The 18,380-nt window shown below is 42.4% G+C and overlaps 4 protein-coding genes across 7 annotated transcripts in view; 2 read left to right on the forward strand and 2 right to left on the reverse strand.

Annotated features, from left to right (window-relative positions):
- Positions 1-4,015, reverse strand: part of LOC131135042 (spectrin beta chain, non-erythrocytic 4-like) — a 34,928-nt gene extending 30,913 nt beyond the window's left edge. The window contains exons 1-2 of one of the 2 annotated variants that reach the window (XM_058080837.1): positions 2,287-4,015; positions 1,421-1,816 (exon numbers count right to left, since the gene is read on the reverse strand). The gene's annotated coding sequence lies outside the window, so the exon portion shown is untranslated. The remainder of the gene's footprint in view (positions 1-1,420; positions 1,817-2,286) is intronic. The other variant, XM_058080839.1, reaches the window with a different exon arrangement.
- Positions 263-2,736, forward strand: blvrb (biliverdin reductase B). The gene is made up of 5 exons (XM_058080857.1): positions 263-477; positions 1,631-1,792; positions 1,887-1,976; positions 2,056-2,187; positions 2,344-2,736. Exons 1-5 carry the CDS (start codon positions 393-395, stop codon positions 2,496-2,498), a joined length of 624 nt encoding a protein of 207 aa, XP_057936840.1. The 5' UTR covers positions 263-392; the 3' UTR covers positions 2,499-2,736.
- sertad3 (SERTA domain containing 3) lies at positions 3,450-6,896 on the forward strand. Of its 3 annotated transcripts, none has more exons than XM_058080855.1 (2): positions 3,450-3,608; positions 5,208-6,894. In XM_058080855.1, the coding sequence occupies exon 2, from the start codon at positions 5,215-5,217 to the stop codon at positions 6,127-6,129; it is 915 nt and encodes a 304-aa protein (XP_057936838.1). In that variant the 5' UTR covers positions 3,450-3,608; positions 5,208-5,214; the 3' UTR covers positions 6,130-6,894. The 3 variants fall into 3 exon arrangements, with proteins under 3 accessions (XP_057936838.1, XP_057936836.1, XP_057936835.1); XM_058080853.1 differs by lacking the exon at positions 3,450-3,608 and adding an exon at positions 4,106-4,489 and having other exon boundaries at positions 5,208-6,893; XM_058080852.1 differs by lacking the exon at positions 3,450-3,608 and adding an exon at positions 4,513-5,098 and having other exon boundaries at positions 5,208-6,896.
- Positions 6,803-15,948, reverse strand: kcnk6 (potassium channel, subfamily K, member 6). Its single transcript, XM_058080856.1, has 3 exons — positions 15,367-15,948; positions 11,530-11,922; positions 6,803-7,570 (listed from the first exon to the last, which is right to left on the reverse strand). The coding sequence occupies exons 1-3, from the start codon at positions 15,680-15,682 to the stop codon at positions 7,320-7,322; spliced, it is 960 nt and encodes a 319-aa protein (XP_057936839.1). The 5' UTR covers positions 15,683-15,948; the 3' UTR covers positions 6,803-7,319.
- Between the last annotated feature and the right edge of the window lie 2,432 nt (positions 15,949-18,380).

Genomic DNA, 18,380 nt, shown 5'->3' on the forward strand with positions numbered 1-18,380 from the left:
TACATGCGTGAACACAATGAGCCAATTAAATCGCCTCCTTCTTGGATTACAATGGTACTTAAATGCAAATGAATGAATATAATATAGAATAGAATATATAATGAATATAAAAACAATTTCGTGTCAAATATATATTACATATATTTAATACTGTCTGTTCATATCTTTGTCAGCCGATACATTTACAACTGACTAGTACGCCCATTTGAGAACCGCTGTTTTAACATAAAAAGAGCTCTGTACCTTTAAATTGTCACAAAGGGGAGGGTGCTCGATGGGGGAGGGCCCTGATATGCGGAAGCGGCAGACTGAATTCTTGTTGTCACACTAATGTGACTTTTTAACAAGAAGACTTACACTCTGAGCTCACGGAACGATCTCATCCTCCGACAATGTCCGACTCGATTAAGAATGTCGCCGTTTTTGGAGCGACGGGAATGACCGGCCAGGCCACCGTTACCCTCGCGGCGGCTGCAGGTTAGAGATGACGTCACTCCTCCATGACATAACCGTAACGGAGGTTCTGGCGTGATTATTAATGGGCCAACTTCATTTTAATATTAAATCTTAATGTATGACGTTTTTATATCTATTCTTGCAACATAATTATACCGATTATGTAACGAATTAACTTCTATTCAGCTGTGAATAATTAGACGTACTGTACTTTTACAAATAAATTGTGATTAATCCTGTATTAATATACTGTATTTACATCAAAAGACTGTTTAATATAACATTCACAAGGGAAGCCTCAGCTAAAGCTGAAATAATACTTCCATAATAAGTAAATGAGTAGACCAGGGTTGTCCAAAGTGCGCCTGCGGGGCCATTTACAGCCCATGCTTGTTGTTTCTATTGCACATTCTAAAAAAATAAACAAGAACATAAAAAAATGAAGAGAGTATCTTTGAAAGATAGACAAAATATTAAAACTAAAGTCATAATATTAAGAAAAAATTGTATAGTGTTAATAAATTAAAGGAAAATTATATAAACAAACAAATAATAAAGATGCAATTTGTGGGAAATTATGTTGGAAAATGTACAAGGAAAAATATTAAATATTTCTTATAAAGTATTTTTTAAAAAGCAAAAAATTGCACTTTAAGGAGAAAATGTTAGTACTAACAACACATATATAGAAAATATAGAAACACATATCGGCATATCTGCATGGATTGGTTTAAGAAATGTAAAAGTGGGCCCCCGCATCCTTTGATTTTGCAGTATGCTGCCCTGGAAAAGGTTTGGACACCCCTAAATTAGACGGAGCAATGTTTTAATGATTTATCATTGTCCCTCTTTGCATGGGCTGAAAACCCCTGAGTCACGTTAAGGCGTTTCAGGGTTTCAGCAGAGAAGATAGCATCGATATTGGTTATCTTGGTCGTACAGGAGGGGGCGGAGTCACACTTACTGCTTGGTCTGGTTTGGTGCGTGCATACAAGTTGTCAGGTTCCACGGTGAAGCTGTGGCTTGTCAAAGAACACGAGCACAGTCTATGACGGCGGGTCCACACATCATGTATGACAATTTGGAAACCAATTTCTGCTCACAGGTTATAGAAATGATCTGTTCAAGGGTCAAACTGTCCCCATCACTGACCGGCTCTCTGCTCCCCCTGCAGGTTACAATGTGACAGTGCTTGTTCGGGACCCCGCCAGGCTACCTGCTGATCACAAGGCATCCAGGGTAGTGGTGGGGGACGTTCTCAATATGGACGATGTGAAAAAGACCATGGAGGGTCAGGATGCCGTCATCATTGTCCTGGGAACCAGGAGCGACCTGAGTGAGTTGCATCAATAATATCCACCTATCACAGTAAAAAAAAAAAAGATAAATACGGATATAGCACACAAACAGTTTTGTTCTGTTCTGCTCAGGTCCGACCACCATGATGTCTGATGGTACCAAAAACATAGTGGAGGCCATGAAGGCTCGCGGCATCCGCAAAGTGGTCGGCTGTATGTCAGGTAGGGTGACACACAATCACCTGACTTCACTGCCACCCTCAACTTCCACTTATTTAACTCTCCTCCTCGTTCTCCACAGCCTTCCTGCTGTGGGATCGCGCCAAAGTCCCACCCCGTATGATTCCCCTCACAGAAGACCATGACAGGATGTACAATGTCCTCAAGTTGTCTGGTCTGGACTACGTGGCCGTTATGCCGCCTCACATTGCTGGTTGGTGGAGACTGAATATTGGAATTTGAGACATTAAAGCTCAATGAAAGATATGATAACCAATCGGTGCATATGGAAGAAACATAAACCAGTTCTCACCTCATCATGTGATCAAACTCCTGTAATGATCAACTTGTATTGTCCATCTCTGTGCAGGCGATCTTCCTCTGACAGAGCAATACTCAGCGACAGAGAACATGCTGAAAGGACGGACCATCTCCAAACACGACCTGGGACACTTCTTCGTCAAATGTCTGTCCACCAGCGAGTGGGACGGCAAGGCAGTGGGAGTGTGGGGGGAGTACAAATAGTGCCTCTGTACTATGTTTTCTTACTTTCCTTTTCCACCAAACACATGGGAGTGAGTGATGATGCAGCTTTTCAATACAAAATGCATAAAATACAGTTTCTTTTCTAAAATGTATATCAAACCACATTTACACAGGAGACGTTTTAAAGAGATGTCAAACATGGCTTCCGCCACACATTGATTCCCACTTGGAAAGAATGATTTGTTTTGCGTCTCTGAAATAAATTTTGAGCAATCTGTGTGAGTTGTCCAAATGTATTCAAACCAAAACAAAGATATACTGTGCCTCCTGCAGACATAAGAGTGAATAAAGTGATAACTTGCCTTCCACTGCTGTCAGTAGCTTTGACACAATATTTTTATTGCCCCCGATGGCCTGGATGTCACAAACAATTCCCAATTAACAAAACGCGTTTGTTGTACCGATGTATCTTGAATTTTTTCTCTTTGCTGTTATGCAGACCAGGCATAGCTCATTGTACAAAATTAGAACGTCCTTTGACTCGAGCTGCGGCTTCTTCACTTTTCCAAATTAAACACAACCTTCTTAGAGCATGACGAACAACCTTGGAGATTACTGTCACTTAACTTATTTTAGAAGACATCTTTTAGTGGTATCTGTGGTATTTTGTCGTTGTGCAACTCCCGCCAAATTGAAAAAGAACGCCCAGGAAGAAGGGCGAGTCACTAATACCGGAAATCTCAGTGTCGTAACTTCAGACTAAAACCAGTGTCCAAGTGTGGGTTCGTTTCATATAATCCTGATAGTTTTAAACAACGTTGCTATCATTTCACCGCATTTAGAAACGCACGAACAATCATTTTTAAATGAAGTAGCTCAGTCTGTGGTTTATAATTTTATAATTATTTACTAACGTATACTGTTGTATAATTTTAAAGGGGTTTCTGGTTTATTTTGAAGGCTCCTACAGGAAGCTAGTTTTATGTTTAACATCCGGTGTCGCAGTCAGTCTGTTTTTTTTCAAAGTTGACTCTGTGATTGGCTCGTAAGCTTTCATGTGGCAAAAGGTCGAGTAGTGGAATTTAAATTAGAACAGTCAACTTTTATTACCGCCGTGTGACTTTGTCGCAATTCCTACTTCGATATCAGGTAAGTTACCATAACATTTGCCCGTTTCATGTTTCGTTTCCTTTCGTCGTGTACACGGAAGACGTGTTCCCCATTTGCTGATGGGTCAACGTGTACATGTGTTAAAGCAGATAACTATTGACAGCTATGGCGATCGATAGCAATATGCATTTCTGTCGATTACCTCAATGTTAGTACGTCATTAAATGGTAACTTTGGACTATCACATTAAATAATATTCTGCCATGAAGCGGACGGGAGATGATGTCATCGTGTTGGAATTACAACTACTCGCCGTGCGTAATAACACTCTAGTTAATGCCATACAATCGTACCTATGTTGTGTTTATATATTTATGATCGACGCCAAGTGCACTTTATGGTTTGACAGCGTCCAAACCAATGTTTTGTCATTAAAAAGCAACCGACGACGGCATGTTAAGATAATACTACTCTACCCAGTATGCACCTCGCCATGTAGCCACACCCCTATATTATCCACCGATAAGCTCAAGTCTGTGATTTGCTGCTCAGCTCGGACACAAAAAAGACGCCACACATATTGACCAATCACATGCGACTTGAAGAGAAAAAAAACGCGAGCAATGGAAGGGGGAGGGGAAAAAACTCCCGTGGTTCAATTCAGGAGCAATTTCATTCGCGGACGACACGACACATTACAAATAACGGGCGGGAGAAGGAAGGACGAAGGCAATCACACGATGGTTGAAGCATTTAAAATTTAAACAACTGTAACTGTTTTTTTTACGACGACCTCTGCTTCGTGACAAAATATGACATTTTAACGAGCAGATCGAATAAGTCCAAGGGACGGCAAACAGCGAGACGGTTGATCAAAGAAGCCGTTGGATTCGTCGAAGGGAAACTTATTCGACTATCAGGTCGGTTTTGCAAACGTTTACCTTAAAATGGCTCGTTATCACTGATCGGTTGCTGGCCCGCTTGTCTTCATGTGTGTGTTAGTGTTTAAACATCACAAGTTGTTTCGCGTGTTTACAGCTTAGATGCTCAATGGCCGCCTTTCCCTCCAAGAAGAAAGTAGAGGCGCTGTGTTCCATTGAGCTCAGGAATGTTAACATGGTTTAATCCCAGTCAAACAAACAGTGGTGAAAAAAAGAGATTCCCTCCTCTGTTTAGACTTTCTTTTTTAGCAAAAACGTAAAATATATGCATTACGTTGGCGTTACAACTTAAGCACGGGGGAGGGGCTTTAGCTAGCCATGTTAGCCTCCACTACGAACAGCAAGTGATTGATGTTGTTTAATCGGTGGTTTTGTAACAAAAAGTACAGAAACGACAACCATATATGCATAACCGATTTAACGACGTTTAAAAATAACATCCACGCGATTGTTGATACTTTTGGCCGCCATCTTGAATATGACTTCGGGATTCTTCGTCTTTTCGAGTCGTTGCTTTCCGAACCCCCACTGGTCTGATGTGGTCTGCCGGCATGAACGTCATTTCGTTTGTATAGAACACAGGGAGAAGTAAGTTTAGGCACCAATAAACAAGTACTACTGAAGTACACTAACAGTGATTCATGTATTACTTATATGAAAGGTGTATTGCTGTTCTTAACAACTTTATGTCTTGCAGTGTGAAGATGATTATGAAGACGCACAAGCGTAAACTCCAGACGGAGGTTTCCGAGGAGGTTTCAGACAGGAGCAGCCTGGCCTGGGAGAGGCAGAGGCAGTTTGTCTTCAGTGTTTCCATGCACAAGTATCAGCGGGACCAAGAGACACCAGAGCCCAGCCTCAGGAGGTCCGTCTTGATCACCAACACGCTGCGGCAGATGGAAGCGTGTCAGGTGTCGTCTGTAGGTTTGGAGGTGCCTTTACCGCCTGTTGTACATGAGCCAAAGGAACAGCCAGGTGTCGCTGCGCACAACGACCTCCCATCTTCTACAAAATGCCAACGGGTGGCGCCCAATGGTGGCAAAAGTGCGTTGTGTGTGGCATCGCCCCCTCTGTCTGCGGACGACGAGGATTGGAGTTCATTGGCCGCCGATCCAGATTTTTCCATTTCACCCACAATATCGACCATCCTCACCGGCCTGGAATCGACCCTCGACACTAGCACCCAGGCATGTCCACGGGCGGCCCTCAGGTCCTTGGAGAACCTGCCGGCCTCCCCAGATGCAGGAGTCTTCTGGCTGAAGCAGGTCAGAGGTCACGGGAGGTGCTGGGAGCAGCAGGAGGAGTTCATGGAGTGGGAGGCCAGCATGGAGGTGAGCAGCGCCAGCTACCTCAAGGACGTCATGGTGGAGGACATGTTCCAGGACATAGACACGTCCCAACTGGAGAGGGACATGGGAATACTTGGCCTGAGGGCCAGTGGAGCTGCATACCCCACCGCAGAGGATCTTCAGTGTCTGACTCCCCTGTCCTCTACACATTCCCAGCCTCTCCCTCTCAACTACAACATGAAGGGCCTGCCGTCCTTCTCCTCCTTCTCGGCTCACGTGAGAGAAGGACTGGAGCTGGAGAATCTGATGACCACACTGGTGGAATCCTGAAATGTTACCAAGATGAGCTTTTGTGCAGCACAAAGTCGTCCTGGAGGAAAAACATGCAGGAATAAAACTGCATACATGATTTAAACGCTGCTAAGCAGCGACTCCATGCACAGGCAAGCAACTCGTATTCAATTGTTACCGATGCAATGTCTGTTTAAACACTAATGTTCTTCTGTGAAGAAAAGTTTAACCTTTCGTATTTATCAAGCAGTGTCGCTCAATGTTGCTGAGAAGAAACCACATCGAACTGTGAGACTAGTTAGTCCCCAAGTGTTTTATCTTGTCCATTTACTGTCGAGAGGCGGACTCACATTGTTTTACTAAGTTCTCACGGAATGGACGCACCGTTGTTGTCAATAGGCATCACTGAGTGAGCTTCTCACTTTTGTCAGCTGACACAAAGTGTTTGAAATGTTTACATTCATGTTGTTCCACGGCCTTTGTTCTCCCTGGTTAAAGCCTCCACATATTTATAACATGTTTTGTTGTTGACGTTTATCCATTTAGTCACTATGGCAGTTATTCCTTATTGTAATGGAGGACAAAAATGTTCACATTGTATTTACTCATCTCTTTAAAGAGATACTTTTTTCCACTTGTACTAATATTGATTATTAAAATGTCAAAATGACAATTTGAAGTTTGTGCATCATTCAAGTGAATGAATTAATCGTATTCAGTGAGCAAACATTTTTATTTATGACATCACATCTACAACATTGAAAAGAACAAGTGGGTTATATTACATTAGGTTACAATCTCTTATTAAAACATGTAAACATTAAAGTGCTTCTCGAGTGTTCATTCCACACTTCTCAGCATCTTGGCCCTAAATCCACATCATTAAATTTGAATTGTCTCCCAATTCAAATTTCCAAATCAGGAAATGCAGTACATGCTATCAAACACCAGGGGGCAGCACCACATTGTCATTCCACTACAGCTGTGGGGAGTCTTAGATAGCACCCACCAAGTACAACAAAAATGTATTTTGACAGGCACATACGGTATAAGAAAGACAAAAGTCATTTGGTGTGAGGCCATCCTGAGGCTGTGGAGTAAAGTGTAAAGTTCTCACCTCAATGAAGCGTAGACAGAAATGTTCCAGTCAAGACTCCACATTCAGTGGCGTAGTCTCGCTTAGGTGGTGTCCATAGTCCTAGTTAGAGCTTCCCTCTCGTCTCCACGCCTCATCTGGTGCTGATGGAGTTGTAGGACGGCTGCGAGGCGGGCTCCAGATGCTCGCTGGCGGCCTGCTGCGTGTGCTGTGAGCGCTTCTGGTCGCCCTGCTGGTTCTCCATGATGGGTTCGCGGTCTTCGTCCAGGTCAGACTCCTCGCAGCGCGGCAGCTGCAGGAAGGTGGTCAGGCCGTGCAGGTCGGACATTTTGTGAAAGGTGCGCAGCAGCAGGTACATCATCATTAAGCCTAGGAAGAGGTAGACTGTGGGGAAAAAAAGGGGGGGCAGCAATGAAAGACAAATTAGATCCAATTCTAAAAAAAAAAAAAAGTATTAAAAAAACACATGGTTTCCTGCATGCACTGACTTCACCCTGCACGTCAACGGTGAGGGATTATGACAGGAGCGTGAGAATGAACCGTAGTGAAGGATTAGTACTTTTTATCCCATCTCAGGGTTCTTAAAGGAACAGCGTCCTCAAATCAAAGCATCTTTCGAATAACTAACGTGACCAGTGCAAACTCCAAACTGCCGTCCCAAAATATTTGCTCAACACAAACACTACAAGTTTGTGGCCCGGCCTGTCCTCATTCAGTTCAAATCTGTCCTCGCTCCTCCGAGTGTGTCCTAATCTCTCCTATGTGGCCTGCAGTGCTTGTCCAATATCGGGGTGGGGACTTTCAGTATTAAGTGTTGTTCTGCTCCCATTTCACAGCCTTTACTTTGCAGCACGATGAAAAAGAACAAAAGAAAACATGTTACTCGTGACAGAATACAAATCATCAACAAACGAAACATATTCAAACAAATACGCTAGCTCGATGCTAATTTACATTGGAAATCCCATATGCGTGCTAGAACTTAGCATGAGCGATTTGCATGGTCATTTCAAAATACGACAATGAATTCGACATTTAAATGTACAATCCGACAACTCCAAATTGTCCATAGGTATGAATGTGAGTGTGAATGGTTGTTTGTCTATATGTGCCCTGTGATTGGCTGGCGACCAGTCCGGGGTGTACCCCGCCTCTCGCCCGAAGACAGCTGGGATAGGCTCCAGCAGTAGGAAAAGAGGAAAAAGCAGTAGAAAATGAATGAATGAATGATGGATGTACAATCCAGATGATGCTAATTATTTTCTTTGGCTCAACAAGAGACATTGCACACCCCAAAATTTCTGCTGTTGACGTTACCATGGTACCAGTACCATGATGTCCGATATGTGGACTGCCTCTCCAAGTCAATCTTGTTTACCAAGTTAGTGGTGAAGACAATAGTTTGTCATCATTCAGCTGACTGGATTAGTGGCAGCGAGTCCGAAACCGCAATGAAGAGTTTATTTTTGAGACAAAAAGCTCTTTCAGCGCGCTCGGATTCAATTAGAGAAGTTTGCCATGAAGACGATCATGTGACGCTCTGAAGAACAAAGACAGAGAGGGAACGCAGCGGTCACGCCTAACGGGAAGCACATGTGCAACCATCTGGATGGGGAAGCGACTACTTGTTTTGACAAACAACATCAGAGCTTTTGGGTTGTTAGCAGTAGTCGGATAACAATGGGCTACTAGCAAACCAGAGCAGGGGTGTCCAAACTTTATCCATTGGAGGACTTCTGTGTTACAGCAACACCTACTGGCCTGGCATGCATATTACATGTTCCTACATATCGGGAAAATGATCACTATTCATAATGAGCATCACAGTCTACATCTAATTGGAATTGGAGTGGCCAGGAATGCCCCTCTACTTCCACTGTCATAAAAAAAAACACATTTTGTTTTGAAAGCCTGAGAGATTCCTCGTGTGGCTCATATTCTCTCCTCCTGCCGGACATCTCAGCAGGTATGTAGCGTGTCCGTGTGACGCTCCCCACCACGTGCTACTATATACGCCGTCTTCTCTCTGAATCATTATTACAGCCAATGATCGTCCAATAGAACGGCACTAAACTGGATGTTTTCTGACTACTGGAAAAATGAGGACACCTTATGGTGTTTTCACTGTAAATGACATTTGTGGCGCCCCCTATTGGTTGTGCTTAACCAGACATTCACAATTCAGCATTTGCGACCATGCAAATTTGCAGATTTTTGGTCAAATCCTTTTTTTTTCCCACCTCACAGTGGACGATACCACTTACATTCTAGAATGCCATCAACATGAAACTTTTATCACATCATTAAAAAAAAGGAAAAAAAACAATACTTTTTTGAGAATTAAGATAAAATATAAGAAGTCATAATCCATCCCGCCATCTTCTATGCTTATCCTCATTAAACGATGCCAAAGTTTCAGATAATGAGGTTTGCGCATTTGGAAGTTAGTCCTGAAAGAAGTTTGGGATGGTTCAAAATGCTCGTTTTCAAAATGCATGGTAAAACAGACCCTTTGTGATGTCACAGAGGAGTGGACTTCCTTATATGGGAGTGGCTGTAAGCCAGATATGCTCTCTGCCCTCCTCATGGGTGGAATACATTAAAACAGACCGTTTTTGCAGGAACCACAAAATCCAAAGAAATACAGCTGAATAGGTGCAGACTCTTGAAGAATTATAAAGCTTTATGTGCTGTTATTGTGTGTGGCTGCTCTATTGGAGTCCAAAACTCAATACAAAGGGAGTAATAGGTCTCCTTTGGGTGGGACAAAAGATTTTTTTTTTTTTTTGAGAAACAAAAACAATGAAGTTGCAATTTTAGCATATTGAGGTTGGGGGAAAATATTAAGAAGAAGTTGAAATATTAATTAAAAAAAAAAAAACAGTAAAAGTGGAAAAAAACAAGCAAACAAAGTTCATTCATACTAATAAGCTTTGCCACTGATAACACCGAGATGCAGGCTGATTTTTTTTTTTTTTTGCACACACACAACCACTTTAGCATGCTAAACTAAGCTAATCCCAGTAGCTTCCATTCACGTTCAGCAAGCGAAGGTTTCGACAACATTCGCCAGCGTTTACCACCATTTCCAAAATGTTCAGTTCAGGAGGGACTGTTTAGTGTTTGGAATGAGATTCCGCCATGATTGAGGTACTTCCTCACCATTACAGCATTTCATTCTTATTATGTCACTCTCCACTAGATTCCGCGTTAAAACAGTCAATTCAAGTTTTTATTGGCCTCGAATTGGAGGTCCCTACTTAAACTTCAGCTATCGGTGAGCTATTTGCCATTTCCAGCCAATCCGACTTCAGTGGTCAAACTTTGGGTGTTTGATAACTGCCAGAAAAATAATAGCACCGCCATCATGACTGCAGTGAATGTTTTGATTAATTTTCACAGTTCCGTGTGCTGTGGTTGGGAAGTAGAAGGGTTACATTGTGGGTGTGACCTAATTAATTGCAACAATTAATCCAAGAATAATCATATATACAATTAAAAACTATTTTGGTGATTTGATTCATAATTTTCATAATTTTTTTAATTTAAAAATGTATATATCCTTTCATTATGTGAATATTTTTTAATTTCCTTTAGTCATCCATGAAAGTAGAGCTAATGTATTGTATTGTATGTAATCAGCTTGCACTTTGGAAAAACAGTGATGGACATTTTGGCCTCTTTTCTGACACTCTGCGGACCAAACCATTCACTGATTCATTTGGACTTGGTCCGAAACAAATGTCGCTGTAGTAGTCATGTTTTTTTGTGTTTATTGTGGACTGGAGTGCAGACAAGATGAGATAATCCCCATTTCCCAGTAGTCCCGAATGCACCGCATGATCTACTCATTTCCCCGCATTGCTGCAAGATTCAACGTGCCTAAGGATGCCCGACGCAATGGAACTGGAACCTTAGTTCATAGGTCAAAGCTTCCAAGCCAAGCGATATTTTCCCTACACGGCTATGATATTTTTGACGAGTGTGTGCGAAGCAGCTACCTCTGTGCCCCGCTGATGTTCATCAGGCAGGAAGCAGGAAGTGATCATGTGACACTGCTGCACGAACATGAAGTTAAGTCAAACAATCTTTAAAAGACCACATGATGCAACTATGACCTCAAATGGTTTCACTGAAGGTTTTTTGTCATCTTTGAACTAAAAGTGCTACTTTTAAAGGGTTTGGGATCAAAATAAAAATGTTTGAGCGTATCGTGACAAAGCATTTGGTTGTCGTCGTTTGCTCCTGTCTGCTACCGTGAGCTAAATTGCGCCAAACTATGACATGAGAGAAGATTCAGGTCTAAATCGGAAGGAGAAGGAGCAGGAGCAAGTGTCACTCACCCATGACAGTGATCTGGTACACCTCCTTGAGGTTCTGCTCAGGCTGCATGGCGGGGACAAAGTCCCCCAACCCGATGGTGCACAGCGAGATGAAGCAGAAGTAGAAACCGTCCAGAAAGGACCATTTGCCTTCCACCACACTGAAGATGGCCGCCGGCGCCACAAAGAAGCACAGCACCACCAACACTAGCAGCAGCAGGAAGTGGACGGCGGCGGCCGGCCGAGGCTTCAGGCCCAAACGCTGCAGGAGGCCGAGGGGGGCAAGGACCAGCGGGTACATCAACCTTTGGACGCAGGCCGTCAGCACCAGCATGGTGAACGGCACGCCGATCAGAGCGTAGACGATGGAGAAGATCTTCCCAGTGTCGGACAGAGGAGCGGTTTGACCATAACCTGGAAACACAGAGAAGGAGATCCATGAAAACAACAATACTTCCTGGTTTTTAACTTCTTGACAGGCAGAACATTTAAACACAGATTTCCGCACAGACACTCTTTGTCCTTACCACATCTTTATGGACCGTCGGAGGGCAAACCTAGCATGACCTAGTGGATGTAACACAAATGGCATGGTCACCATGAAGTCATGAACGCTCCGATATGCTTTTAGTCCAATCGGTCATACTTTTACAATGTATCAACAGATCATACTGCTTTTGGAACGATGACAAGAACATCACATGTATAATGCTAACATGGAAGCTACAAGAAATGGAGGAGGGAGCGGTTTCCAGTAGATTCAGTTCTGTGTTCAGCCACAGATTTGGCACTACCTGTTCACCCTCAATCATTACTTTTTTCCCCACACGCTTTGAACCAAGATTCGGCTAATTGATGGCTAAAAGAACTACAATTCCCATGATGCTCAGAGTGCCGAAACAAAGTAAGTCTAGTGTCACATGTTTTTTTTATGTGTTACGTCGATCGCGATCTACCGGTCGATCGCGATCTACCGGTCGATCGCGATCTACCGGTCGATCGCGATCTACCGGTCGATCGCGATCTACCGGTCGATCGCGATCTACCGGTCGATCGCGGAGGTGGTACTGGTCGATCGCGGCGTGACATTAAAAAAATATCATCCTAGCATCAATGCCATCACTTGATTGACATACAGGGCAGCCATTCAGATGACAACTGAATGTTGCCCTTCGGGCGACCAATCAAATCAAACGACGTCTCGAAGTGCAGCAGAACTTACGATGTCAGCCTATCATCCATCCCCGTTACTTGATTGACATACAGGACAACCAGTCAGATGACAACTGAATTTTGACCTTTAGGTCACCGCTCATGCGTAAACAACGATGCAAAGTGCTAAGCTAGTCGGCGAATTGCGTCAGATTTTAAGCCCTCGCTAAAGTTTATGGTCACTAAAATGAGTGAAGGAGCTGGACCAAGTAAAAAGGCAAAAACATATCACTTCCATACGGAATGGGAGGTGGACTTTTTTTCCACAATGTCTTTTTCGAAGTGCGTTTGCCTCATGTGCCATTCTACCATCGCAGTACCAAAGAAGCGAAATGGGGAGTAATGTGGAGGTAATTACAAAAAATGTTAATAGTTAATTATGTGTGTTTTGCAATATTGGCTCATTTGGTTATGTAAGGTACATCAACATACATTGTACGTACAAATAATCCTCAATACATTTGAAAATAAATAGATGTTTTGCATTTTTGTAGTAGGTAGATCATTTTGACTCGGTCATTTTAAAAGTAGCTCGCATGCTGAAAGAGTGTGAGCACCCCTGCAGTAGAGGTCTACACGGAGCGGCTGGCCCCACGGCTGGCCAGACTCCTCGGCTAACGGGGCGGGGAGGGCTGAAGAAATCTCAAGAACATGGCCACGGCTATGGAAAACTAATGTAAAAAAATATTGATAGCATAATTTGTTTCTTGAAAGGTCACCTACGTATATTGTCCAAAATCATTCCTTATATCATCTTTTTCACACAATTTATAATATCTTGAGCTGAAAAGAGGTAATTTAATTTTTGCGCTCGTTCGGCCGGCTGACGGCTGGCCGCTCAAATCTCCCCACGGCTGTGGACGGCTGTGGCTGTCGTGCCACGGCTGTGTGGCGGGGCGGCCAAGGAAAAGCACAGCCGTGTAGACCTCTATTATGCAGCCATCATGTTTTGATCTGAAAAATCTTAAGTAAGTTTGATCACATGTAAAATTAGTACTGCTCGGATGCTGGGAACACCGAGTGGAGGTGTGTTTGTTTGCGTAAATATCCCGTGTTAGAACATGGATACCAGTGGCTTATAGACATTTCGGACAGTCCTACAGCTACTTGAAATGTCTGCAAAATGACAATTTCAGGGTGTGGTACTAGTAGAGCTGCACTCAATACCACAAATTAAATCTGTCATCTGAGGACCAAACATCAGACACAAAACGAAAAGGAGAGAAAGGCAGCGTACGGCTGTGAGAAGATTCCAAGAAGAGGAGAAGGAACGACTCCTCGCTTGGCCTCGGGAGATGACGAGGCCCTCCTGATATGAAGGAGTACATATAAGGACACTTGCTTGACCTTCCTACTTTGCATCCATATCATTATTTACTTCTATTTGTGCTACTAGTGTGCAAATCAACAAGTCACTGAAACAGACTGCTACATGTGAATGACCAATAAACAAACAGGAAATTAACTATCCCAGCTAACCCGGACTGGTCCCTAGCCAATCACAGGTCATACATCCCATACTTTGCGTGGGAATGTTCTGGTGAACGTTCTACGCTCATACATAGTATCTCTGCAGTGGTTTGCTCTGCCAGACAAAGTTCTTTTCAGGCTCTTTTCCAAAGCCAAAGCTGATGTGTGACAATCTTGTTTTTGCCGGAAACTCAAAGATAACAGCCTGCTTTCATGGATGATTAAGGATGTTAAAGTAGTCACATTTGAGAGGCTGAAATAAGGAGATTTACAGTACATTTTTACACTAAATATTTGTCGATTAATTGGATAATGGATGAATAATCAGATCCAAGCAGCAATTTCCCCGCATAATCTGTCTCATTGAACGCATCTAACGAAGTCTGACCAGGTTTAAGTGGCAGCAACGAGGGTGTGGCTGACATTTCTGTGAGAGCCAGACTGCTGGAGAGTTGCGGTGATTAAGATGATGAACACGAACGGGAGTATTTCATTAGCAATTGCAAATTACGAGGTCACTGTATTATAAATGGGAAGCAAAAAATGTCAAACCTAAAACTTCAGACTTGGCTCGACAGGTCTTGTCCTTATCTGAGACTTGCAAAACTCAAACTTTCTGCCACCTCTATTGTTTCATACCGTCACATCTGCTAGCAGGATGTTGACTTTGCCAGCGCACCAGTGTTTAAAGAGTGTAGGATGGAGACCGCCTATGTGTTTTTAATAACGTCATACACTATTTTATACTCATTTCTACTGACAAAGTATCATTTATATGTAAAACTAGCCAACAGTTTCATTAATGTGAGAAGGATTTGGAGAACATATGGCTCAAAGTCATATTAGCATGTAAAAATAAGTGGAAATTGAGATTTTGTTAATTATCTTTCACTTGTATAAATTATTTTACCTTTAAAAGTCATATTAGTGTGTAAAAATAAGTGGAAATTGAGATTTTGTTAATTATATTTCACTTGTATAAACTATTTTACCATTAAAAGTCATATTAGTGTGTTAAAATAAGTAGAAATGGACACCATCTTCAAAGTTTTTGTGGATCAATTTCCTCTGTTTTTCAGGGTAATGCGACCAAACAAAACTTCCACGTGTTAAGTGGACACCACGAATCCGGCCTGGTTCTCCGTTTGGAACCCCAGCCTCTTTCTCCTCACTCACCCACGGTGGTGACCAGCGTGTTGGCGAAGAACATAGCCGAGGTCAGGTCCCAGTTGGACGGGCCGGAGGAGTTCCTGTGCACCGTGACGCCGTACCTGTTGGCGGACAGCACCTGGGACACGAAGAGCTCCAGGTCGGCGGCGGAGACGCAGCTATGGTTGAGGAAGCTCCGCTTGAGGGCGTCCAAGTCGCGGCGCAGCTCCTCCTCGACCGGCCGCTCGATGCTGGAGAAGACCAGAGCTCCGAAGAGGAGGTAGGTGAAGTAGAAGAGGACGAAGCCGGTGAGCAGCAGCCAGGACCTGCCGAGGGAATCCATGTCTGCCTTTGCTGCTGTTGGGGAGCCCCTGCCGTGTCAAGTCAGTATCCCTAAGAGAAAGTGTGTCCCCTTCCGCGGGAGTGCTTACGGCTGTGGGGGGCGGAGCTTACTTTTCTTGCTTTGATATGACCCTATCGATCTAAAAAATGTGGACTCTTACGATCATGCTTTGATTGTCAAATCATTGTAATACGATACATTTGAATCATTTTGATGATTCCTGAATCATTCTGAACACTACGTGTCGCCCAAGTTAATATATAGTGTCCTAGCCAACAGGATCCGGCTCGACGAACCCTCCACGTAACTTTGAGGGGGTCGAACTCGGTGGCCGATACAGCAACACTGTGGTATCGACCGCACAACGTGTACTGTACAAACAGAGCCGGTATTGACGATACCGATACTCGTTACTTGGACTTTTTCCATGTGGTTAGAAAGACGAGTTATGGTTAGCATTTCATTTGTTGTCCGGATGATCATCTCAATAAAGCACAGGGTGAGGAGTTTAAGCAAACACAACATCTTGCTATCAATATTTATGTCAACCCATCCTCCCCTCGTGCTCAGTCCCGGAGGTGATATCCTGGATCCTGTTAGGCCTCCTCACTACGCTCAACTCTTGCCAACACTTGAGACTAATAAAACAACAATTTACATAACTTGAACCTCGCTTTGTCTACATTGCTCATCCGGATTTCAAAATAAAAACAAAGTGCTTCTTGGACACTTAATTAGGCACATCTGCACAATTACTTTCAATACAAAACCCCGTTTTTGACATTTCTCAAACAGATTTCAAAATAAAAGTGGTTTTCGACACTTCATTAGGCGCATCTGCAGTTTGACTTCCCATACAAAACAAAACGAAATAACTTTTAATGCTGTCTTTTTTACATTTCTCAACCAAATTTTAAAATAAAAGTGTACTTGGGCACTTCAATAGGCACACCTGCACTATCACTTCCCATACAAAACAAATATATATATACTTTGGATGCTGTTTACTTAATAATTCTCACCCGGATTAAAAAAAATTAAATTGTACATGGACACTTCAATAGGCACACACACAATGACTTCCCGAGCAAAATGTAAAAAAGAACTTGGCACGCTGTTTTCTCTACCAGATTTCAAAATAAAAGAGCACAAGGGCACCTCATTAGGCACACCTGCACTTTGACTCCCCATACACAATAAAAAAACTTCTTAATGCTGTTTTCTCACCTGGATTTCAAAATAAAAGCGCAATTAGACACTTAATTAGGCACACCTGCACTTTGACTCTCCATACACAATTTAAAAAATAACTTTTTCATGCTGTTTTCTCACCCAGATTTCAAAATAAAAGCGCAATAAGACACTTAATTAGGCACACCTGCATTTTGATTTCCCATACACAATAAAAACATAACTTTTTAATGCTGTTTTTTTTTTGCTCACCCAGATTTCAAAAATAAAAGTGCAAGTAGACACTTCATTCACTTCATCCCTGGCACACCCGCCCTTTGAATTCCCATACAATACAAAAAAGTAACTTTTATTGTTGTTTTTTAAGAAATGTTTTTTCCTGGATTTCAAAATAAAAGTGTGTGGGTGGACGCTTCTTTGGGCACATCTGCACAATAACCTCTATATAATAAAAAAAGATGAATGCTGCTTTCTATATTTTTTACCTGAGTTTTCAAAATAGTTGTTAGAAGACAATTAATTGGGCACACCTGCACATTGAGGTCCAATAAAAGCACAACAAAAATGCTGTTTTTTTACGTTGTCTCCTGGATTTCGAAGTAAAAGTACAACACATCTGCTCAAAAGTACTTTTCATGCTGTTTTTAACATGTGTTTTCAAAATAAAAGTGCTTATGGACCCTTCATTAGGCACAGCTCTATTTCTAATTCCAATACATTGTTCCCCAAAACACATTGAATCCTGTCATACATTTCTCACATGGGTTTTGAAATGAAAGTGTGCAGACACATCACTACACAGCTGGCTGCTAGATGGATCTTGTAGATATTTTTTACATAGTTTTCAAAATAAAGGTACTTATGGATACTTTATTAGGCACACATTCACAATGAAATGTTGTTTCACATTTCTCAACTGGATTTCAAAATAAAAGTGCTTATGGACACAGTTAGCGACACGTGCATAATGACTTCCTAAGAGCATATTATGATTGTTGTGAACATATGCACAATTCTCCCCCCTCCTCCCTTCTATTTATTTTCTGCTTCTGCAAGCAAACCTGAGGGTCTCTGACGTGCTGTATTTAAAAAAAAAGTTGTTTTTGTTCTCTCAAGAATGAAAATATCCTCCTGCTGCACTGACTCAGCAGAATAACCTACTTAACTCTTTCATCGCTGAGCAAGAGGATTTTAAAAGTTAGTTTTGAGGAAGCACACACACACAAGCGCACACACGTCGCATGCATGCAGTTATCCCGTAGCCTGGGGTTGCAATGTAGTGTAAACAGTAAACAGTATTAATAGGAGTGTAAATGTGACTGTAGGGGTGTTATTTCATGTCTAGAGGGCCCCAATGTTTAATAAAAATATTTAGACAGGTTTTACACATGTTTTCTGTGCCTTAGGACGTATTAATGGAAGTTCACTTATTACGGTCTACAACACGTGTTTATGATTAATGATGGCTGACAAGGAAAATGAAAGAGTCCATCACGAGGCTGAGCAG

Source organism: Doryrhamphus excisus, chromosome 8, assembly GCF_030265055.1.
Source record: "Doryrhamphus excisus isolate RoL2022-K1 chromosome 8, RoL_Dexc_1.0, whole genome shotgun sequence".
In the NCBI taxonomy this organism is placed as follows: domain Eukaryota; kingdom Metazoa; phylum Chordata; class Actinopteri; order Syngnathiformes; family Syngnathidae; genus Doryrhamphus; species Doryrhamphus excisus.